Consider the following 25,703-nt stretch of genomic DNA (forward strand, 5'->3'; position numbering starts at 1 on the left):
ATACCACATGCCCCTTCCTCTAGCTGCTGCTCCCGGGCCAGCAGGTTTATGTCCACTCCTCAGATCCCTGATACTGAGCCCTTGCCCCAGATAGGCCAAGAACTGGCTATCCTTAACAGTGAGCCCTAAACTTAGCTTGCATGCCCAAAGTAGGTTTACTTTACTTAGGGGCCATGTTCTATCTTATTTAGCTCTAGCCATTCATAGGCTAGCCAAGTCCTTCACACGCTAGCTCAACTACAGGCCTAAACCTCATCCATGCTAGCCCTGGTCTCAACCCTAGGTTATCCCAAATGCCGGGTTCGACCACGCTATAACCCTAGATCCAATCCAAGATCCCAACTTAGTCTGGCCTTGACTTCAAGACAGTTTATCAAGCCTAGGCCCTACTTAGTCACGCAGGTTATGGACATAACCCGATCAATAAAAAAAGAGATAGGGCCATTCCTATTGCTCTTGTCAAAAGAACACAGCACGCGATCAACATCATAGAGAGACAGCACATAATCTGAAGACCCAAAAATATAGATTTCCACATGCCATATTTTGACAGGGTGAAATGGGACAAGCTCAGAGAGAAAGGTAAGGAAAAGATACATAAGAAGCTTTATCTTACCACACTCGTGACTGTCAGCATAAGCATTATTTGCCTGAGGAAGATGGATTTCCCCATGTTGACATACCTTGAAAGCATCACCCAAAACAAAACTATAAACTCTATTGGAGTAATGGAGTGAGGCCTCTATTGGGCATCTCCTCCTCATCAGAGGAATAAATACATGGCCCCAGATCATCAATACCAGAAGACTCACTCGTGTCTGCTGATTTTGTAGAAAATTCAGAACCATCATCTGATGCTTCAGCATCCTCACAATTATCACTCGCATGAAGTCCTCTGGACTCTGTAGCATACTCAGGACTATCATCTGATGCTTGATCATCCCCAAAACTACCATCATCTGCTTCGTCACCCTCGTCTACGGACTTTGTATCATCATCTGATGCTTCAGCATTGTCACAATTACCATCAGCCACATCATGTTCTGCTCTTTGGATATCTCCAGACTCAACATCTGCACTCATCCCTGCATTTAATGCTTTTTCATCCCGTCCTTTCCATACTAGTATCTGTTCTCTCTGAAATGACACTAGGACACAAGGAACCAGATCCTGCACATACATCATCCTCATCACAGATAACGGAAGTATAATCAACCACAAAAGATTGTATTCATCTTTACACTTTTAAGGACAGTAAGAATAATCGAAGTACACTAAAGTAATGCTTTACATCGAGCGGAAAAGTACCCTTAGTTTTGCACCAACTTTCTTGTAGTCACTTATATTCAAGCCCTTGCAATCAATCCGCACGATATCATCATCTTCAAAAGCTTCCCTGACATTTTGCACAAGGTCCGCATAGTATCCATTTTTTGCTGCAGACAAACAATCAGTTATCAAGGTTGAAATGGCTTGCGACTTTGTATTCTAAAAATAAAAAAGCATACAGAAAGACTCCCTCACCTAGTTTGCACAATGGCATAATTTTACGACTTCTTTTTCTTAACACATTTGCTTCTTGCAATGTCAAGCCACCTGGATTGTCTGTAATAAGCCTGGGATAGATAGGTGAGTGAGGCCTCCAAAGCATCCGGGGAATATCTGGCCTATCCCTATAGTTGTAATTTCTTCCCCTAAAAACATAAACAGTACCACCAGCTCTGTGGATAACCTTTCCACCAGTCTTATCCTGCCAACAATAAAGCATGAAAGGAAATTCAAACAAAATGTTGGCACACGTTTCAGCTATAATTGGAAGAAAATGGCTCACAAAATATCATGTACATATGGAATTTATAGAGTCACTTTAGACAAAAACTACATGTCCGTTTCACAATATGATAATCATGATACACAATCACTTTAGAAAAAACAACTACATATCCCTTTCATAATAACCTTGTTTAGTTTAATTAGAGATCACATTCCAACGAGAAATCATGAAGCTATCCTGTATCTGCCACACTTCATTATCCAAGAGATAGTCGAGCAATCTCCAGCCTATCATCTCAAACTTGAGAGCTGGCTCCTCCTTTGTGGATGTAACAAGAATCCCACTTTTGCCTAAAAGCATCAAGTCATCCTCGTGCTACCAAACTGCGATAATGTCCTGACCTCTAATTTGGGGAGACAAACAACAGGAATGACAGTGGCGCTTGCCAGGCTGTGAGCTATTATTGGTGGCCACAAAAGGAGAGAGCAGGACACAACCAGGCTGACCACCAACAGCATCCTATCAATGATTTCATCCCTCATCGACGACACCAGCCGTCACCAGAACCATTGTCCATCGAGATTATCTCCGATATCCTCTATCACCCAGTGGCCTTGGTCCCCCAAATAGCATATAGAGGACCTCACACACAGGTGAACAGATGACTGACTGGCTCCTCAGTAGTGATCTCCCATGGACTCTTGTAGACTCATATGGTTTGCTATGTGCATCCTTCCACAAAGCCATCACGGTGCATCAATACCTAGTCGGTCTGGTTTTTCAGTCTGATAGACCCTTCGGTCTTTCGAAGACTATAATAAGCTTTATTCATCAAGGTGCTTGGTTGAGCCCATAAAGTGACTTGATCGCATTTCATACTGCTTCTTACTTGTTTTCTTTCGCCCGTACCTCAGTTTCCACGACCCTCTTTCCACCCCATTTCATTAAGTCATGCCCTTCCGTCTGTGAACAACCCCTTGTCTCTATCACTGACCACAAGAAGTGTGAAAGTTGTGAAGCATACAGCATCTCTCTCTCTCTCTCTCTCTCTCTCTCTCTCTCTCTATATATATATATATATATATATATGTATTGTATGTATGTATGTATGTATAGAGAGAGAGAGGGGGGGGGGAGGGGGGGAGAGAGACAAAAAGAAAGAAGAAAGTTTATTAAAGTCTTCGGAAGACCGATGGATCTATAAGACTATAAGAAACCTGATACAACAAGCTGAAAGGGTGGAGCTACTGAAACGAGCATCATCACCCATGCTAGATGCTAGATGTCACAGAGTCATAAAAGGCACCAGTACTACATAGTCCTAACATCAACATGAGAGGCAGAAGGGATAGAAGGCGGGGGGCAAAATGGCGAGGAGGAGGGACGGAGGGGGGCGGAGGAGCAACAAGGGGCGGAAGGAGCGGCGAGGGGACTATCTCTGCTCGGAGGGGAGTGGCTTCGGTCCACTATATCTGATGGAGATGCGAAGGCATAGGGAGACACTACTACGAAATATCAAAGAGCAGCAAGAGGCGGCTAGACCATAGGACATAGAGGCTGACTGGGCACATCGATGCGTCAAAGACTCCTATACATATTAGTCAGCTCCAGCAAAGTAGAGGAGGAGGAGCTAGCTGATATGAGAGCAGCTTGGATCACGAAGAGAGCTGACACAGTGCCACCGAGAGAGGGACTCAAAGACCACGCACCAGACAGAGTGCCCAGAGCACACTCTATTGAGGTCCGACCTATCACAACTTTCCTTAGGGGGAACCAATAGAGACGAGGGTTCACTCTAGACCGCGTCTCCCGCCACAGCGCGAGACAGCCTGACAGACGCAGATACGAGATATTTTCACAGCTCACCAGAGAGCAATCATTGTGCCAGGCTTAAGTTTCTGAGTCCTAGCTCCGAGATTGACTTGACTTGACTTGATTCAGCTTATACTTGATTGATTATGATTTTGCTAGCATAGATTAGTACTCAGCAAGGGCCCTAGCGCACCCTTTGCTCCAGCCCACTAAGGCTTGTATGAGTCTACCTTTTTTCGCACTTTGTCCCATAGGCCCGCGAGCCCTCCCGCGGATGTTAATACACATCTCTCTCTCTCTCTCTCTCTCTCTCTCTCTCTCGATAGATGACACCTGATCCCATCTCTTATCTCACATTTTTTTGCAATTCGAGTACTAGTTCTAAGTTTCCTAGTACATCACTTGGCAAGGGTCTTAGCAAGCCCTTTGCCTCAGCCTATAGCGACTTGTATCAATTACTTTCTTGATTATACCTTGTCTCATAGGCCCACGTGGCCTCCCGAAGACTTTAATACATCTTTCTTTCTTTCTCAACAAAAGTCAATTGGAAGATAAACTTAATCTTTAGGGGGCTCACTTTCGACAAAACATAAGATATATAAATAGAATTTCAATCAACTTAGGAAAATATGTCCAACATCGTATATTCCAACCATATCTAACCTCATAAGATCCCAACAAATCAAAAACTCATAAACAAGCATCATTGCAAATACTTTTTAGCAAATGACAATAAGAAATTTTATTATCTTTTTTGAATTCCTTTGAGCTTGCAAGCCTACCTCAATCTGAAAGAGCACATTATCCATATCCACAGTGCAAACTCCTTTGCACTTTACTCTTACCAAACGCTCTCGCTTCCAATGATTATGAAAATCAATAAGCATATTATGAGTCAAACCATCTCGACCTGCAAAAGTTTCCAAGGAGTTCATGACTTAAATCACTCTCACAAAAACATAAATCCTTGTTATCAATGTCTTTGTTCAAGCTTGAATTAAAAAGGATCTCTCTCTCTCTCTCTCTCTCTGGGCAAGACCCAAGGGGAAAAAAGCAATTCTACAAATTGGAATTTAATCCACTGGACAGCGTTGGGATGCAAAAATACCTTGGGTAAGACGCGTCCATTCTTAAAAGGCATCTAATATGCATATTTAAACAAGTTCTCATGATCTAGAGGTAGAGAACAGCTCCAACTAGGTCCTGAATGTGTGTAACTGTAGTAGATCCTCTCGAATAACCTGGTTGACCTCGTGGTATACTAGTGGGATAGATAGAGCATCTAGCCTATACTTGAAGGGAGGCAGTTTGTCTATGTGAAGCCCCAATCTCTCGAACCGCCTACATATTTGGGCATACCAACCTCTCTCATCCCAACCGTCTGCGAGGCCCATGGATGAAGACAGAGCCAACCATGGCAACCTGCATCGCTTCGTTGTACTGGACCCGTATTGTCTGACACGGTGTAGATAGATAATGGTCTGGAATGCCGCATCTAGCTGCAATGGGACACTCCGAACTTGGCCTGAATGATGCGATGTGACACTAATGGCTTGCATCGGATCATCCGCAAGAGCAAGAGGATATGTAGTTCGCTCCACCCAAGCCCACTCTGCGTCTGAGAGATCCGGCCCCCAACAGGGACTGCCGTACATGCCTGCTGGTCGAAAGAGAAGAGCCTTGGTTCGGGGGTCCCATAACAACCCATATGATCTCCTGGTCATTCCCCAATGTCTGCAGGCGTCTGATGAGGCGGGCTCGTGGGACCGTGTCAAAGGCTTTGCAAAAATCCACAAAGCAACAGTACACTCTCTGCTTCTGCAACCTGGCCTCCTCGATGACACCCATGAGTGCAAGTACGTGATCCATGGTTCCATGGTCACACCGAAATCCTGCCTGGCCCTCAGCCCTAAGCTCTTGCATCTCTACGAACCTACTGACCTCCATGTCGAGCACTGATGCATAGATCTTGGACATGACATGCCCAATCATAATGGTCCTGTAGTTTTCTGGGCTCATGGGATCTCCTACCTTGTGAATGGGTGTGATGGTGTTAAGGGTCCAAGTGTGTGGGAAGCCAAGGCAAACTACGTCATTGAAAAGCTTTGCGAGGATCGGGGCTGGGACGTCAACCCCATATGCAATAAACTCAGTGCATAGCCCCTCATGATCTTTTGCTCGGCCGTTATGAAGCTTCAATGTCGCGTCCTTGACACTGCCTCTAGTGAATAAAGTGCAAGTGGTAGGGCAAGGTGAGTGTGACAAGTCCGGGGCTGGCTGGTTGGGAACGTCATACAAGCTACGTGCATAGGTGTGCCAGACTTGAGTGTTAGTGAGGCGTAAGGGTGATTTTTGCTCAAGGAACTCGCGCCAAAAGTCTTTAGAGTTGCTGCTGAACAGAGTGTTCAATAGCTCCTCATTTCATCAAACAAATGCCTGTTTCTTCCGGCGTACTGGACAACGATACTCTCGTATCGTGTCAGGTTCACTTGGAAGGCTATATTTGGCCTCGAGTCGGAGCTGTCGGCGAAAAGCCTTACACTCTTCATCCTACCAACTATTGCAGGGCACAGAACCAAGAGGTGGAGGTCTAGGGAATGTGTGGTGTATGGGAAGGCATACAGGGCAGCCTCGTGGAGTGAGTGGCTAACCAAGGCGGTACGGTCCTCTAAGGGGGGGGGGGGAGAGAGAGAGAGAGAGAGAGAGAGAGAGAGAGAGAGAGTTCTTATTAAAGTCTTCAAAAGGACTGAAGGGAGTATTAGAATGAGGAAAACAAAATACAACAAGAGAGAAGATGTGGAGAAATTAAAGTGGGCATCCTGCATGACAGAGAGAGACCTTATAAAACGGTGCCTTTGGGGCCTCCATTGGCATCATCTAGAGCAGCACTTCAGGGAGTAGAAACGTGCCAAGCAAATAGTAGGAGAGCTTTTGGTAAGATCAGAGGACCACGGTGTGGTGGGACTCTGCATCTCTTTTGTATTGTGTCTCGTTTTGGACGGAAATATACGATAAAGGATTCTATATCTTTCTTGGAGCATTGTCTATTTACTGGTTTGCACACACACTAATGGTTGTAAAGTACACATAAGTAAAGAAGTATTTGATTTTGTAGTGAAACATTTCAGCATGTAATTCCAGGGACACTCTATCAGCATTCCGCTGCGGGATACCCTCTGTAGGGATTCATTTCTAACAAGTGAACAGCCACTTTTAGTCCTAAAAGTACTGTGTGTGGAGACTATGCCTTGTGGAGTACTCCAAAAGCCAAGAAAGACTTGTGTCTTAACGCCAAGCTTTGCCTACAGCCACCTCACCTAGCATGCAGCCTATATGTATTCTTCTCCTTTTGGGCTTACAGGTGGAAAATTAACCATCTATCCCAACAAACAAGTGATGAGTTCATTTAACAGAATCATGAGGTAGCAGGTATGAAGGCCTTTGCAGATTTTATGGGAAAATGACGAAGAGAGAAACTGCATGTTCCACCTCTGAAAGGCTCACAACAGAGCTCTGGCATAGATGAACATTTACCCTGAAAGCCTTTTCATATTTAAAAGGCTCAATTTATTGGATGCCTTGGAACTAGTACCCCACTTCTCACCATGAATGCCGAGGCCCTGTGCCACCCAAGAGTGACTCCTTTGAGGACTAGAAAGTGGATTTGCAGCAGCAAATCTTATCCCCACGGATGGAGAAACGCAGCAGCAGCAACAAATCGCACCAGCCTGAAGAGGCAAAAAGAAATATGAGAAATTACCCAGATGATACGTGAAGATAATGGAGGATGCAAGATTGCAGGACATCCCTGAGGGTGGCAGGAGAGAATACGTCTGGACAGCATGTAGGCTGACACTTGGTCAGCCACATGTAGCATGTAGCCACTTGGCAGCATATAGGATGACACTTGGGCCGCCACATGGGCATAATATCTCAGCAAGAAAGGCTGCCACATGGGCACAAGAGGCTGCAAAAAATAGAGAACTAGATAGGCTGTCTGCAGGGCAGCATGGTGCAGCAAGTAGACGGCCACATGGGCTGGTGCAAGCCTGCACAGACTGCGTATGAATCTTCTGCAGATGTGGCTCAGCATAATGCCGCACGTAGCCACTTGGGCAGCAAGTAGGATGACACTTGGGCAGCCACTTGGGCATAATATCTCAGCAAGAAAAGCTGCCACGTGGGCACAAGAGGCTGCAAAAAATAGAGAACCAGAGAGGCTGTCTGCAGGGCAGCATGGTGTAGCAAGTAGGCGGCCACATGGGCAGTAACACCTGGTGCAAGCCTGCACAGACTGCTTACGAATCTTCTGCAGACATGGCTCAGCATAATGCCATGCGGCAGAGCATAAAACCCAACTTAGGTGGCAAAATTGTGGCCAAGGCTGGGGAAAAGTTAAGGCCCAGCAACTGGACCTGGGAATAGGGCTGATGGTGAAACAAAGACAAAATTGCAACACCATAGAATTTTCCAATTTCAAAAGCAAGAATAGAAATACAAAGAAACATCACAAAGAGAGCAGAGCTCAAAATACAACACTAGGTCCAATCCACCTGCTCTAGATGATGGCTCTAGCTCCCCATCTAAAAAGCAAAAGAGCCAATTAGCATACATTATACTTTATCCACAATTACAAGGATTCTCAGATATAGCTCTACAAACACAGAATGTTTAACACTTTCATGCATTTGTCCATAGTTAATAGAATTTAGCAAATTAGGTGTATCCTATTTGTTGGTTTCTCCAATTAATAAAGAAATACCGAAAAGGGGCGCAAAGGTTTGGGGCCAGTCTGTGTCCTTGTTCTTGAGCAGGAGCACTCTAGCTCCCAATTTGTGCTTGGGATATTTGCTGAATACTTTAAAAGCATTGGCTGGTTAGTTGTCTATTACAGCCCTCTTGTTGGCTTGAAGCCGGTTTCATGTTGCCGGGGCATCACCATCTTTGCTTGTGATTGTCTCTGGTGGAGGATTGCCTACTGTAATTGGATTACAGCAAAGAGAAATTCAGCAATTATGTCTCTTACTGATGATGATTGGGATATGGAGGGGCAGTCCTATCATGATGAGCAAGAAGAGCCATCTATGAATGAGGGAGCCTCTCAAGATCACCAAAATGTTGAGGCATAGCAAGCTGTAAATCCTTTTGGTGTGAGTGCCTCTCAGTCTAAAGGGTCAAAAGAGAATCAGTATGCAGAGGATGCTGATGCTTTGCTTAAGGCACAGTTAATGAGTGCAGTGGGGATACTCACACAGCTCAAGCAGAACCCACGGTTTCTTAAGTTTATGATGCTCCTTTGAGGTCTAAGGAGAGAAAGAGGCATTCTCATGCAGGAGAACCCAGTGGGGTCCAAAAACAGTCATTTGGTGTGATGCCATTGAATGGACAGCCCTCAGCTATGCCAAATGCACAGGGTGCTTCACTGCAACAGTCATTTCATGGACCTTGTATGGATATACATGGCCAAGGGAATAATTTTCAGAATGCAAAGCAGCAAGCTTTTCCCCAACCCTCTCTGCATCCAGGGTATTTTGATGGTGGTTTGGTGTTCCACGCTATGGCTGGTCAAGCTGTAGATAATCCCAATGGGTTCTCAGCCTTGATATGCAAGGAATGCAAGGGGGATTATGCAGCCCAGCCTAACATAATACATGACAATATTGGCATGCAGCTAGGAATGCAAGGTGGAATGTCATGGAATTTCGGAGCTCCCACGGGTATGTTTGGTATGCCTGGCGCTGGTTTGGCAAACCCTCTAATGGGTAGTGGCAATGCAGGACAAGCTTGAGGTAATGCTATGCATCCTACCATTTTTGCAGCCACCTGTTTATGACAATCTGACACCCAAAAGGAGGGTAAGGGATTACAAGGAAGGTGGGGCAGCAGCAAAGTTTGAGTCCTTCAATGGGGCTCAAGATAGGCTGAGGCATTTTGTGCAATAGTTTGATGGAGCCTTCTCACAAGGGAACTTCACTGAGTCCTCTAAAATGTGCAAGGCAGCCACTTTCCTGAAGGGAAATGCTTTACAGTGGAGGACCAATTAGTTGCTATAGAACAAAGCACCGACTAGTTGGGTTCAGTTCAAACAGGTATTTTCAGCTACTTGGCTGACCACTATGTTTGAGGTGGATGCTATAACAGCATGGCACAAGTTGGATGCAGCCAACTATCATAACTTGAAGACTACAATAAAAAGTTTTGGGAAGCCCTATTGCCGGTTAGCTCTTATCGGCTTGTGCCATTGTCAGAGCAAATTGAAATATTGTTGTGGGCTGCACACAGAAATCAGAGACTACTGCACAAAGATAATGGTAACCAACATGTCTCGGCTAATTGAAAATGCTACCATAGATGGTGCATTGTTGCTTGGAAAGACGAGCAAGTATAAGAGCAGTAAGTCTGATAGCTTTAAGAAAGCAAGGAAGCCAGGGAGTGCTTCCAACGCTCCATTCTAATTGGCTAACACGTCATGAAAGAAAAACTTTGATGGAGGCCAATAAGTGCTTTCATTGCAAGGAAGAGGCGCACGTGGCACGGGAATGCCCAAAACGTAAGCTTAAAGGGAAAAACGATGATAGGGATGAGCAGAAAGGCAAGAAGCCTAAGCCTTTTGCAAGATTGATGCCTGATGTGATCAGTGAGCAGCCCAATGGGGATGCTACGGATCTTTGCAGGGCATGGGGCAGTGTGAGAGATCAGATGTCATTGATCTTCTTTGACCCAAAGGCTCGTGCAAACTCTCTCTCTCTCCAGAGTTGGTAGGCAAACTTGGAATCCGTGTAGAGGAGATGGAGCCTATGAGCGGGCAGGCTTGGGCTTGTCCTCGGTTTAGCACCCTGGTCACCCCTATCATTGGAAAGCTCCACTTGCACATTCAGAGCCTTGAGGAAAGTGAGGAATTTTAAATTATGTCTCTTGAGGGCTGTGATGTTTTGCTGTGTATGCCTTGGTGTCACAGAGTTCATGCTTTGGTGGATACATATAATCGGAAGATTACTCTGGAGCATAGAGGGAAGAAACATGTATTGGATGTCAAACTTGAGGGAGAGTCAGTCCTGTTGTATCTACTTCAGCTATGTGTTCAATAATGAAACATCATATGTCTGCATATTTAGTTTTTGCAAAGAATACTAAGTCTAATGATCCACAATTTGTAATCTTTGAGCTGGATAAAGAGCGGAAGATTTTCTTACTCAGGTTGGAGAGTTTTTCTAACTCATTGCCAGGGAAACTTCCACCTGAGAGGCCTAAGGATCATGGGATTGATATAGTCCCAAGGAGTAGTCCACCAAACAGGCCACCTTCTAGGGTGAGTGCAGCTCAGTAAAAAGAGATCATGAGCTGGGTGAGGGACCTTTTAGAGAAAGGTCTGATTCAGCCCAATTCATCTCCTTACTGTTCACCAATGCTATTAGTGCAGAAAAATGATGGTTCATGGAGAATGTGTATTGACTATCGTGCATTGAATAAGATAACCATCAAAAACTGATTCCCCATTCCAAGAATAGATGATATCTTGGATAGATTAGAGAAATGAATTATCTTCAGCTGCATAGATCTTAAGAGTGGGTATCACCAGATACGCATTCGTCCAGAGGATGTGTCCAAGATGGCTTTCAGGACCAGCTTTGGGTTGTATGAGTTCTTGGTTATGCCATTTGGGTTTACGAATGCTGTTGCCACCTACCGGATGATAAACAGAATCTTCCGGGAGCATACATCTTTTGTGGGCACTTTCTTTGATGATGATAGTATACTCAAAAGATGAGGCAAAGCATAAGAAGCATTTGGCAATAGTATTTGCAGAACTCACCAAACACAGGCTGATCATAAACGCAAAGAAGAGTGAATTCTTTATGCCTGAGATTGACTTTCTGGGACACATTGTCTCTATGCATCATCTACCAGAAGATCAAGTTTGGCTGGCAGAAGACACCTGGATTGTTGCAAATTTTGCCAATCCTAGATAGACGATGGGAGAGACTTTCCCTTTCGATCTTCCTAAGACAGCTACAGGGAATGATGGCTTTTGGACTATTACATGCCGGTTCAACAAATAGGCACATTTCATTCCGACCAGAAAGGAAATTACAACGGATCACATGGCAAGATTGTACATGCAGCACATCTTTAAATATCATGGGATGCCTCAATCTATTGTTAATGACAAAGATCCACTAATTACGAGTCTATTTTAGAGAGGGCTCTTTGAGAATATGGGCACTACATTGAAGTTTTCATCTTCTTTTCATCCTCGAACAGATGGGCAGTTTGAAAAGGCTAACCCCTCTATACTTGACTTGCTGAAATGTTATGTGTCTTGACACAGTGAGAGCAATATTGTCCCTTAGTGGAGTTTGCTTACAACAATACTCTACATACTTTCACCGTGAAAGCTCCATTTGAAATAATGGAAGGAGGGAGGAAAGTCCCGCTATCATGCATACTAAGGCTAAGATTTTTGAGGCTGATAAGTATGTTGAGTGCATGGATGTGGCATATCAAAAGGTGAAGCAAGCACTCAAGAAGACTCAAGCAACGCAAAAGGAGGTAGTTGATTGTCACCACTATGAACTACTGTTTAAATAAGGTGATTGAGTTCTTTTGCTTTTGAAAAGGCAAGGCTGAAAAAGAAGAGGGTCAAAGACTAGTTGTTCCCCAAGTTGAGTATGAGATACTACGGGCCTTTTCAAATTTCAGAAAAGATTAGTGATGTTGCTTACAGGTTGAAGCTACCACATCATTGAAGGATTCACAATGCTTTCCATGTGAGTCTCCTTAATCCTTTCCACCGGAATGTGCCAAAGGATATGCCTTTTGAGATGCAACTAGAGGTTGAGGATCTGGATGAGATCCTAGATCCATAGCAAATTTTGGCGCATACGGAAAGGAAAATCAAAGGTAGAGCTTCCCGTCGATACCTGGTGAAATTTACAGCTCTACCTGGAAGCATTTCCGCTTGAGCCAACTTTGGTTGTGGCTCCTTCAAGCTCAACCTTGTAGCAGGAGATAGACTATCCTCACTCTCTATCTTGCCCAATACTAGCTACTAACTACAAGACAATGCACTCAATACACAAAGTGATGCTGTGGATGTGAATGAGAGAATCAAAGGGGGAGAAATATAGTGAACCTCCAGCGAGGATTATATAACTAGAATGTATGAATGCCAAAAGGGCTGAATACAACTGTATGGAGGGGCTGAAACCCTCAACTACAAACTGGAAAGACTAAGCTAACTAGAGGAGGTGAATCCTCACTAGACCCCTTGAGAGGCTGAGGCACCTCGCTGGTCTGCTGCGGGGAAGCTTGGCTCTACTATAAAGGCTTGAAGGCCTGAAGAGTGGATGAGAAGTGAAGGCCAAGGAAGATGCTTTTATAGTCCCCCTTGGGCCTCAAACTGACCGACCAGCATCCTGTTGCTAACCGACTGGGCTACTCCTGTCCAACAATCTGTTGCAGGTGGGCTGACTTGCTAACGTGGGAGCCGAACCTGCCATGTGGCACTACTGACATCAACACTGCCACATGGCAGCCTGCGACTGGCTCCTGCACTACGCGTGCGCTACTGACATCTGCATCTATCGCTGCATCTATTGGTGACCACATGGCAGTCCCATGTGGCAGTTACTGACGTGGCTGCCTGCGTGGACTGCCACTGAGCTAGCTGCCTGCGTGGCATTCCAGCATGGCCACAGGCTGTACATTCTCGGAGCTCCTTGGCCTCCTGAGTCTTGTGGTCCCAGAGTTGCTTGGCAATCCGAGCCTCTCTATCGTGTTCATCTTTTGCTCCCCGAGCTGCCCTTTTGGCTTCTCGAGCTTCCCGATCGCATTCTTCTTTCGCATCTCGAGCCTCACGATCGCATTCTTCTTTTGCCGCCCGAGCTAGCCTCTCACACTCTCTATCAACTTGCTCACAATCTTCCCGTATCTCCTGAAGCTGGGTCATGCGGGTGAAGAGAGCCTCGGACTGTTGTTGTTGCATCTACGATCTTGTCTGGACCGTAAACAATAGGGGCTGTCCCTGACTGAGACTTGAACCTCTTGATTCCTGGTTTAAAAAAATCCCCGCACGCCGCAAGGTGTAAAGACCTACGGGTGAAGACGGGAGCTGGCCTGATGCGCGATGGAGTAACGGAGGGAGTGGTAATGGAGTATGGTACTACCACTAGTCCGAGGTAGGGCCAAACTACAAAACTAGATACCCCTAAAAACCCCTCTATCTTAGAAAGAATCTGAAACTCTGATACCAATGTAGTGGGAGATAGACTATCCTCCCTCTCTCTCCTGCCCAATACTTGCTGCTAACTGCAAGATGAATCATGATGCACTTAATACACAAAGTGATGCTGTGGATGTGAGTGAGAGAATCAAAGGGGGAGAAATATAGTGAACCTCTGAAGAGGAATATATAGCTGAAATGTATTAATGCCCAAACGGCTGAATACAACTATATGGAGGGGCTGAAACCCTCAACTTCAATCTGGAAAGACTAAGCTAACTGGAGGAGGTGAATCCTCACTAGATCCCTAGAGAGGCTGAGGCACCCTGCTGGTCTGCTGTGGGGAAGCCTAGCTCTACTGCTCTGAAGGCTTGAAGGCCTGAGGAGTGGATGAGAAGTGAAGGCAAAGGGCGATGCTTTTATGGGCCCCCTTGGGCCTCAAACTAACTCACGAGCATGCTGTTTGCTGACCGACTGGACTGCTCCTATCCACTGACCTGCTGATTGGTCCGACTTGTTGACGTCGCAGCTGACCCTAGCAAGAGGCACTGCTGACGTCATCGCTGCCACGTGATAGTCTGCAACTGGCTATTGCATTGTTCCTATGCTGCTGACCTCTACATCTGTTGTTGCGTCTACTGGTTGACTATGTGGCAGTACCATGTGGCAGCTGCTGACGCGGCTGCATGTGTGGCAGGCCACGTGGCTACATGTGTGGACTGCTGCTGAGCTAGCTGCTTGCGTGGCAGTCCAGCATGGCCACGGGCTGTGGATGCCTGTGACAAACAGAGTGTAGGTCTAGAGCATTGCTTGATGCTCAAGAGAGGGGTAGTACCTCTCTTGCTTTGATACAGACATGCTAAGATATCTAGAGATCACTTGGTGACATTGTATGTTCACCCAAGGTACAGCTTGCTGACAGTATATCTGCCTTAGGACTTCAATGACTAGTGTACTAGTCACTATGAGATAGTTTTTGCAATGTATATGGATTACTATCCTAGGCTCTAAACAATCACATATGCTATGTCAGTTTGTAATACATGCTTCTATCATGGTATATTCACATGTATTTCACTTATTGCATATCCTTGTAACATACAGAAGCAATCGAGGTTTCAAGAAAGGGGTATGTCACGAGGGCGTGAGGTTGAACTTGCATGTGGGCACGACCTTGGAAAATTGAGTGGACGAGGCCATGGGATGTGGGTGTGCAAAGCTTCCCCTAGGGATTGGTGCCTTGGAATGAATTTGGGGTTTGGTCCAAAGAGGGGGCAAAGGACCCTTAGAAATTCAAGTTGGTCATTGGTTTGGTCTTAAAATTAACCCACTAGAAGGGACAATGGGGGCAAATGAAGAGGAGGATGCCATATGGTGTTTCCCATGTCTTGATAGAATTAGCAAGGTTGCTTGTGGAAGCACCTGAGAAAATCATCACGTAAGGCGGCCAGTCGACGACGAGGAGTGGACACTGAAGAAACCAAGAGATGCAATCACGTCGCAGGGGTGTATGGATTGGTGCACAGGCTGTACGGATCGCTTGGTAGGTGCAGGTAGGGGATTCCGCTGATGTACATACAGGCAATGCAGTACAAGTGTGTATGGAATAACCGTACAACGTATACAGATGGGTCAACTGGACAGTTCAACTATCAACGGATGAATTAGCTGAGTACGCCCTGGTAAGCTACGATACGACTTGCAGGCTGGCTGTACATATGGCAAGCTGGCTGATAAGGTATGCCCTAATTTCGAAATTCGTGCTCAAACCTTGCAAGTGTCTACTAGTTCATCGATTAAGGAAAGTGGTATTAGATTGGGATAGAAGGAAGGAGAGAGAGAGAAAGTGCAGGGTGATTTTGTTGCAAGAAGTGACAGGTTGAGAGAGAGGGAGAGATGTAGTTAGGAGGAAGTAGTGAGGTCCGGGTAGAGGCGTCAGAAGGAAGTCACGAGAGAGCGTAGAGCTGGGGCGAACCAAAGGGGATCCCGCGTGTCAGCTGGCTGCTCAGGGGTTGTGATGGCAGGAAGAAGGGGAGCACAGGAAGGTGCACAACAGGATAGGGCTAGATCGCAATCTAGGCCAGTTACTTTTCGGGGGGGCCTGGAGGCTTAAAAAAGCGCTACCCCTCCGTTTTTGGAGGATGAGCTTTTGGAAAAGCAGGGCTTTACTAAAAGCCTGCTCTCCTACTATTAGTTCGGGCAAATTGCCTTCTCCCATAGCCTGTAGATTGTGTAGAATTCCAGCCCCTCTACACCTTCACGCCCGGGAGCCAGAACAGCTGTACGACCTGCTACAGCACTTCGTACGGACAGCCAGGAGTGGAGTCCCAGATTCAAGAATCTGAGCTGAATTGTCAGCTCAGCTCAGCCAGCTTACCTTCTTCATTGGCCAGCTTTCCCTTCTTCCATCGCCTCCTTCCTAGCCAGCTTTCACTTCGTTTCTACCTCCTAGCTCCGAGGCCACCTGCTTGTTTCTCTTCTCTAGCCTATCTTCTTTTCAGATTGCAGTCATGGCTGATTCTGTAGACCCCGAGCTTGCGATGGGAGACCAGGATATGAACTACCATGCGAAGGATGACCAGGGTCTCTACGATGATCTGATTACAAAGACAACCTTCGGTGAATTCACCACTGCTCTTGATGAAAAGTTTGAGCAAGTTAACACGAATCAAACGGGGTTGACACAGCAACTCCAAGGGATTCAGACTACACTCACACTTTTGACTAGCACTATTCAAGCGCTCATGCATGTGGATGCCATGGCTTCAGCGTTAGGTCCGAACATCACTCCAAATCCTTTTCCCGGAGATCAGAAGTCTCGTACCAAGGAGGTTGTTGACACTTGGTTGCACAAGTGGCAAGTACACTTCCAGTTTCACCCTTACCCAGATGACAAGAAAATACAACTTGCAGCAGGGTTTATGTCAGGAAAGGCTTTATTGTGGTAGAAGGAACTCCGACCCAAGCCTGCGACATGGATAGAATTCGAAGGGGTCTTCAGGAAAGAGTTTCTGAAGGAGGAGGAAGATTACGATATCGTAGGCAAGCTCAAAGCTCTCGATATGTCCAAGCTGAATCTGACTTTTGAGGTTTATCTTCAGAGGTTTCGGGATTTGCAGACCAGAGCTACAAAGATGGATCCGGTGACCTTGTTAGGTTTCTTTGTGGATGGTTTGCCTGACTCGTACAAGTTACAGATCAAGAACAACAAGTGTGCCACTTTGCAAGAGCCCATGAATTACGCACGCATCTATGATGATACCATGGCCAGCGCAAAGGGAACCACAGTTGCCGACATGGGTGGAAAGAACAAGAGGAAGTTCTTCTACCACTGGTACCGGGGAGTCCAAGCCTTTAGACAACGCCTCCAAGAAACATTCGACTTAGGCGAAGAATGGTCGTGCCCATTTCCTTCGTACCTTGAAGCTAAAGAAACAAGGGTGTTGCTTCATATGCGAAGAGCGGAGCCACAGTAGGAATGATTGTCCTAAGCACAAGAACCAGAAGCAAGCGTCGGGACCGAAGCTCCATGCGGGTCCAGGTCCCAAAGCTAAGGGAGCTAATCAAGTTTCAATAATAGGTATTTCTGTAAATGTCATACCTGCCCACTTTCTTGTAATTGCACTTTTAATAATTCGTTATTTGGTTCCCATGATCTTTTCCGAGTTTATGGAGAAGTTAGGGACCAAAGAGTTCACATTCTCTTTTACCCGGGCAGCTCTCACAACTTTGTTAATTACAAACTTGTGCAGAAGATGGGGCTATCCACGATACCTAGCGATCACACCTACGAGGTGCAGCTTCCCGCTAGGAAGCAATTTTGGGATCGCAAGATTGAAGCGCTTTCTATCCGGATTCAAGACTACACAGCTGATCTTACGTGCTATGTCATGCACTTGGAGCATGTGGACTTGTTAATCGGAATAGAGTGGTTTAAAACCCACGATATTTGGATTGGATAGAAGGAACATACTCTTTCTTTTTTGGATAAGGACACCCAATTTTGTATTCAGTGTGATAATATTCCCTCTTCTCAGGGACCTATTGTATCTGCGATGCAGCTTCGGAATATAATAAACACTTCTCATTATGATGTGTATCGGTGTGTTTTGATTCCGCTATCTTCATTTGTTGTTTCTATTACTAACAAAAATGATTTAAGTGTGTTTGAACACCGTGAATTGAGACCGTTGTTGGATGATTTCATAGATGTATTCCCTGCTCACCTGCCGGAAGGTTTACCTCCAGAGCGAGTAGTAGACCATCGCATAGATTTAGTACCCAGGGCTCAACCTATTAGTGTTCCACCTTATAGGATGAGCCAGCTTGAGGAGGATGAGTTAGCTTCACAACTACAAGATTATCTGAATATGGGCTATATCCACCCAAGTAAATCACCATGGGGAGCACATGTCCTCTTAAGAAAGAAGAAAGATAATTCGTGGAGAATGTGTATAGATTATAAACGATTGAATAAAGTGACAATTAAGAATCGATACCCTCTTCCTCGTTCAGATGATTTGATGGACCGTTTGGCCGGAGCGAAGTATTTCACTAAGATTGATTTGCGTACGGGTTATCACCAAATCTGTATCTATGCTAAACACATAAATAGAACCGCATTCCAAACTAGGTACCTTTTGGTTTGACCAATGCTCCTACCAACCTCCAGCAAATGATGAACAATTTGTTCTGAGATTTTTTGGGCAAATTCATTGTCGTGTTCTTAGATGACATCTTGGTATATAGCCGAACGCTAGAGGATCACATTGGACACCTCCGGATTGTCTTACTTATACTAAGACAGCATAAACTTATGCCAAGATGAGTAAATGTGACTTCTTTATGAAGGAGATCATTTCCTTAGGACACAAGATTTCTTCTGAAGGTATTAGCATTGATCTGGATCCAGAAGGTTTTAGAATGGCCTATCCCTCAGACTGTGAAACAACTTCATTCTTTCCTAGGATTCATGGTATTTCTATAGAAGTCTGTGCGTGATTATTCACACATCACGGCACCCTTGACAAACATATTGAAAGGTCGTGGACGCAAGTCTACCCAGCCGATATCTTGGAATGATGCATTGAACAAGGCTTTTGAAACCTTGAAGTTAACTATCAAGGAAGCAACCGTTCTTGCTTTACCCGATCCTACCCGGCCTTATGTTTTAGAGGCCGATGCCAATGATTTTGCGATTGGGGCAGCTTTATTCCAAGAGGGCAGACCTATAGCTTTTGAGAGTAAGAAGCTAGACGACACCAATATTGTTGACCCACACTAGAAAAAGAACTCTATGCAGTTGTGTATGCTCTAAAACTTTGGAGACACTACTTGTATGGTTCAAAGTTTCTTGTATTGACTGATCACCAGTCAATCAAGTATGTGTGTGATGGGTCTGAATTGAGGGGACGAAAGGCTAGATGGGCAGAATTAATGCAAGATTTTGATTTTGAAATACATTATCGCAAGGGTTCGTTGAATAGTGTGGTGGATGCCTTAAGTCGAGTCAAATTTGTAAATGCTATGTCATTTATGGAAATATCCTCAGACCTATTTCAATCCTTAAGAGGGCTTTGCGCAACTAATAATCATTTCAGTTCTTATTGGCAGAAAGTCTAGGATGGGAGCTCCATGGTTGACCAGGACTCAGGGATTGTGCCACCTACGGTACAGGCGGTGTGAGGTCAATGGATGATTAGGAACGGCTTGCTGTTCCAAAATGGAAAGATATGTGTGCCAGATGTTTTGGATCTTCGATCCAAGATTCTCTGGGAGTGTCATGATGCTCCTAGTGCTGGACATCCAGGTATACATCGGACTCTGTCTCTTGTGAAGCATACCTTTTATTGGCCTAAGATGCGCGCATTTATAGAAAACTATGTGGTAGGTTGCCGGGTTTGTCAAGTTACTAAGACAGAACGCCTTAGAAGCGCGGGTTTATTACAGCCATTGCAAATCCCAAGTAATAAGTGGGAAAGTATTTCCATGAATTTTATTATAGGGTTGCCTAGAACGTGCAAGGGTCATGACTCCATTTGGGTCATAGTAGACCATCTGACAAAAATGGCTAGATTCTTACCTACTAGAACAACCATCTCAGCTGTTCAGCAAGGTCACGAGTTTGTGGACCACTTGTTTAAGCTGTATGGTTTGCCCTCTGACATAGTCAGCAACAGGGACTCGAAGTTTACAAGTAACTTCTGGACACTTGTTTTTGAGAAGTTAGAAACTACTCTAAGTATGAGTTCCTCAGATCATGCACAATCTGATGGCAGTACAGAGAAGGTCAACCAATTGGTTGAAGATATGCTTCGGGCATATGTTTCTAAGAGACAATCTTCATGGGAAGATTATCTACCTATGATAGAATTTGCTTATAACAATGCAAAGCATTCGAGTACTGGTTACAGTCCTTTTATGCTTATGTACGGGTTTCAACCTAAGTCACCAGTTATGGTTGGGTTAAAGGGAATCCAAAATGATGCTGCAAAGACATTCTTGCAAGACATGCAAGAAATATTGCAGTTTGTCAAGGAGTCTATTAGAAGTGCCCAAGATCGGGACAGATTTTATGCTAATAGACATCGTTCACCTAGAGAGTTCTCTAAAGGAACAATGGTATATTTGTGTATTCCCAAGGAATCCAAGAGCCTAAGTACTGGTTTGGTTCCAAAGTTATCACCCACATACTGTGGTCCGTTCAAGGTTATTAAAAGAATTGGATCAATTGCATATAGACTAGAATTGCCTCGTGATGTTAAAGTACATCTAGTATTTCATGTCAGCAAATTGAAAGAGTTATTGGGTGTGGATGATCAACTTGTTTCTCCTCAAGAAATAATAGAAGTTACATATTTAACTTTTATTCCACACGAGCCTCAGAGTATTCTTGAATTTCGTGAAAGGCAGATTCGTAATAGAACTATCACGGAATACAAGATCAAGTGGAAGGATCGTGTTGAGGGGGATGCAACATGGGAGACATTACAGAACCTCCAGAGGACATTCCCGGGTTTTTTAGCAAACTCAGGAGTGAGTTCTTAGAGGAGGGGAAGTATGTCATGTGCACGGATTGGTATCTGATGTGTACTCGGTACACAAGACTAGCTCAGGTAGCCTGGGGAGACTTAGAGCTAGGCAGGCTTGATTCTCGGGTTGAGTGGCAAGGGTATGAACCACTTAGAGGTCTTCGCTATTTTTGGCGCTTGGGGCCCGAGTGGGCCCAGAGGTTCAATTCTCAGAGAGCCGATGGGAGCAAGTCTCATTCCCATGTGCTAAGTCTGATCCTGGATTGAGTCGTGGATGCACGCATGCATCATAGCATAGCCCAAGGCCCAGCAACAGATCCCAGGCTTCACAGTGCCACCTAGTGGTATGGGACACCAGGCTGCTTAGGATCTGGTTGGGAGTTCGTGCCAGTAGCTCAGCTCATGGCTCGGAGGGGACATCTCCTGATTCGGGATCACATCTCGTAGATGTCATGGTTGGGTGGTGGGCAGCCTGCTCAGTTTCCTCATGTTTGGTGTGTTCTTGTGTTTGCTTGCAGATCAGAGGTTTCAAGAGTGTTGGGTCGTGTGATTGCCTGTGTAGGAATGTGAAGGATGCTCTCCAAAAGGGTATGCATTAGCTCATGAATGAGCTGGTTCCAGCTTCCAGACTAGTTAAGCGTTCACACGTGCCTCATTGTGATTTCTTTTAGCTGTGAGGTGTTTTGGAGAGCCTTAGTTGGCACGGTGGTTCACAATGGATGCTTGTGGTTCAACTTCTTATTCCCGAGGTTGTGTGCAAACTAGATATGCTCTCACCCATTGCTTGGGATACTGATGCCTACTGAGAGCGGGAAATGCATTGAATGCAAGTGAGATTGAATTCACTCTGTATCTTATTTGCTGGTTTCTCCAATTAATAAAGAAATACCAAAAGGGGCGCCAATCCAAGGTTTGGGGCCAGTCTGTGTCCTCATTCTTGAGTAGGAGCACTATAGCTCCCAATTTGTGCTTGGGATATTTGCTGAATATTCTAATGTGAAAGCATTGGCTGCTTAGTTGTCTATTACCGCCCTCTTGTTGGCCTTGAGGCCAGTTTCAAGAGAACTCAAAAGTGCCCTCTATGGAGCCATGAGAAAGGTAGTGGTTCAGCTGCAGCCATGACAGCCCCAACGTTTATACACGTGGAGATAGTGGACCCAGTAGCTCCATCTTCTTGGAGTAGGGAGGCGGCAGGTCACACCATTGGTGTGACTCGAGACAGGTTGTGCATAGTGGTGCTTCCAAGCACATGACACATTCCTGAGAGCAATTCCAAGACCGTCGGTGGCGTTGGTGATTAATCCACTATACCAATGCAAGGTGAGGGCAAGTTGAACATCATTTCAGAGAGGGGAAGCATATCTCCCAAGTTCTTTATGTTCCCACTCTTGTTTATCACATGTTATAAGTACATGAAGTGTGCAAGACTGGCAAGCGAGTGGAGTTTGAAGAGGAGTCAATAGCTATCCGGCTAGTTTGGGAAGGAGCAGCTACTGGAGGACGAAGGGAAGGAATGCTTTTATAGCTCTCCAAACCCCCTAGAACTGGCTGCTGTACCTGATAGACTCAGTCTATGAATAGGCGTACAGACCCGACCTACTGATGTGGCCACCTGTAGACCTGCTAGCATGGCAACCTGTACCTGTTGACTTTTAACGTGACAAATTGTACCTGCCAACTTGCCACATGATAGAATCTGTGGTTGGTGCCAGGTCATAGATAGATCGGCTACTAACTTCTAGTAGGTTAGGCAACCCGAGCCAAATGTATGCTATACAGAAAAGATGCACTCCAACCAACTGACAACTACACAAATGTCAACAAGCCACGGTGCAGCTAAAATGATATCTATGGGTGACAATGAAGGTATGCTTTTCTCCATCCCACTGACGTGAAACTCAAAGTCCAACACTATCACTATGATAGGAATTGGTGGCTGGGTGCTCCAAAATGCACTGTGAAATTGGAGTACCATTGCCGACTGTACTGTGGGAACATGGAGGACTCATCCAATAAATCTTCTGATCTGCAACCATCAGACAAAATAGTGACCTTCTTGTCTACTACACATAAGAACCTGTCCATAACAAATGAAAATCTCTCGAACCGGTTCTCCAAGAGGGTCTTCCTTCAGTTAAATTTATGCAACCAAAGAGAGAACTGGGTCAATTCCTGAGATTGTAGCAAATCTTGATGGAACGGAAGGATTATCTTGAACAATGCCACTTGTCATGGCAATTCACATGGCACTGGTAGCAGAGACACTTCGTGTCACGCCTCTCTCCTCTATGTTGGAAAAACCCCAAACTTACTGTCTGTGGCTATCTTGCTACTATCTAAGGTGATGTTGATCTTGGAACCTCCTTGCCTGAGGTCTCCTGGTACTTCTTGTTGAGAGGTCCTTCGGGTCTGTGACCCTTATTCATGAGCTTAAAATTTATCCATATACTAAGAAGGCATGAATCAGGCTTGGATGAACTTAATGAGCTCTACAAAAACATCGTGAGCTATTTCTAGCACATCATTGTAGTGCTATGTGCGCCATTAGTGTGCGCATGGAAGCCATGCTGCACTTCTCATTGCATTGCGTCTGCAAGGTAGCACCAAGACCCTTACTAGTTTCATCCAAGAGGTGTCTTCCATAGCCACACGATTGAGGGACAGCATCCTAGAGCTCTTTCCAAGCAACAATCAGTTGGACACTTCGCGTGGACACATTGAGTGTCCTTGCTCTTCCAGCAGGAGGCACCGATCAAAGTGTAGCTATCTTCTGCCTGCATTGGGCCAAAAGTAAAGTAAATACAATCTTTACAGGGGGGAGGCATTCCTACACAACCTTGTGTCATGTGTTATTACCACATTGTCTTTCAGCATAATCCCCTTTCAGTTCACTAGTGTTTCCGCACTTAGCTACAAAAATGCTTCTACTTAGATAATTCATTCATACATCCGAAGATAACTTTAGTAGTCAAACGTATGTTACAATACACGTTAATGATTATTTTTGTCTCTCATGCGTTCATCAATCACATGTCTTAGTTTTGATCACAATTCAGTTAGAGAGGCATGCTTCTGAGCCTCCATGCATATACCTAGATGAATCCAGGAACATTCCCAAACTCATCCTCTAAAAACACAACATAGTGCAGTTTCAATCTCACGATAGTTACTCATAAGATTGAAAACCATAAACTCCATCACGCACAGCAGGGACTAGCTACTTATACCAATGATGTTTGTCCTCTTCATGAGTTTCACCATCCCACTATCAATTTCACCACTTCTGCCAGTGGTTCATGGTTTCAAGTAAAAGATGAACGGAGGCAAACAAGCCTTTCTAGCTATTGACTGAGCGTGCCATGTCATTGAGTACATGGAATACTTCACATCGCATACCCAAAAAGTTATGTCGTATTTATTGCTGGGTAGCGGTCAATGAGGTGGCTTTTTTGGCCATGGTGAGCACATGCAGACACCATAACTTTGTAGCGGGAAGAATCGCACTGCAAATAGCCATGTGCTCGTGTCTTGGCAGGACCAGACCGTCAATATGCATTATGCACGGTAGTAGTTGCAAAGTCAGCATTTGAGAATTTCACAATTTTGCTTCATTGAACCAAATATAAAAACAGTGCCATTGTGACTGGGAGCTATGTCTCTTGACTCTGAATTGCGCCCGGAACTCTTCATTGTCTTGATCCAATGGAAGAAAGCCAATTCTAGACGAAACAAATTTCAGAACCCCATTCAATCTGTTCATGACATGTAAAGAATAAAACACCTGAACGGTAATCAGCTGTAGAAGCCAGAAAAACGCTCACTTTGGAAACGCTCGAATTCTCACTTGAGAAAATGGGTACTCTCAATTTGGAGAAGTAGCACACGACGAACCTATTAAATGAGAAAATTCCAAGCCACGTACCTATGTTGATCTGTTTTTTGCTTTTGATGGCCTCCTCGACAAGTTCTGTGACTTCTTCCTTAGTCAAAGGCTCTCCCAGAATCCGCTCCCTTGTCTTTGCTCTTCTAGGGCGTCCCCCGGGTAAGAATGGCCCGGGAGGTGTTACAGGCTTAATTCCTTTTTTCCTTGGGGGAGGATTGAAGGAGTCAAACGATTCCTTTTTTCCTTGAGAAATCTGTGAAAACTTGTCAACCTCCGCACTCGAAGGAACTGGCACAGCCGCCTGCCCATTCCATGGTCTGTCCAACCGTCCAGGACCAAACGGGGAAAACTTTTCTTGAAACCCGATTGGTTCTACTTTGGGTATCTCGGTGTAGCTATGTCTGAACTCAAAGCGTAAATCCGCAGCACTGGCAGGCCTTCTCGCTGTGAGTTCTTCAAATTGGAGAGGTCCGGGAGGCGGTCTCTTTTTCTTCTTTTTGGGCGTCTGACTGACCTCTTGAATTCGCCTTAAGCGATGGGAGAGCTTCGGAGCCGAAGTAACGGAGTCACTCAAACCACGTTCAGCTGCAGATTCACGATAGCGAGTGGACCTGGACTTGCTGAGAACGCTGACAGGAGTTGATGGGCGACGACCCTTTGGTCTGTCAGCCACCCGGCCAAGGGGCTTGCTGGAATCGGAGGAAGGAGGCGGATGTGATGCAGCTGATGATGAGAAGAGGCATGGGGAAGGAACTAAGGCTGGAGCTGCTGAAGAATTTGGAGAAGCAGGGATGGAGCGAGAAGGGGGAGGTGCATTTGGAGGGAGAAGGTGCTTGGCAGCAGAGAAGAGGAAACGAAGGACACCATGGCTACGGTTGTTCATGGTGGAGCTCAAGCAAAGAGAGCTCCATCAGAGAGCAAAACTCATTGCTGCTGCAAAGTGGGAAACCTTTAAAACCCAAAACCTCCCAACACACAATT

The 25,703-nt window shown here is 45.3% G+C and overlaps 1 protein-coding gene across 1 annotated transcript; it reads right to left on the bottom strand.

Moving 5' to 3' along the window:
• Nucleotides 1–523: 523 nt before the first annotated feature.
• On the bottom strand, nucleotides 524–25,703 carry LOC147886575 (CRS2-associated factor 1, mitochondrial-like). The gene is made up of 5 exons (XM_087395907.1): nucleotides 24,762–25,703; nucleotides 4,369–4,496; nucleotides 1,525–1,750; nucleotides 1,309–1,436; nucleotides 524–1,170 (listed from the first exon to the last, which is right to left on the bottom strand). Exons 1-5 carry the CDS (start codon nucleotides 25,603–25,605, stop codon nucleotides 718–720), a joined length of 1,779 nt encoding a protein of 592 aa, XP_087252033.1. The 5' UTR covers nucleotides 25,606–25,703; the 3' UTR covers nucleotides 524–717.

This window comes from Dipteris shenzhenensis, chromosome 24 (genome assembly GCF_047967505.1).
Source record: "Dipteris shenzhenensis isolate YYH24624 ecotype China chromosome 24, Dip_SZ_1.0, whole genome shotgun sequence".
In the NCBI taxonomy this organism is placed as follows: Eukaryota; Viridiplantae; Streptophyta; class Polypodiopsida; order Gleicheniales; family Dipteridaceae; genus Dipteris; species Dipteris shenzhenensis.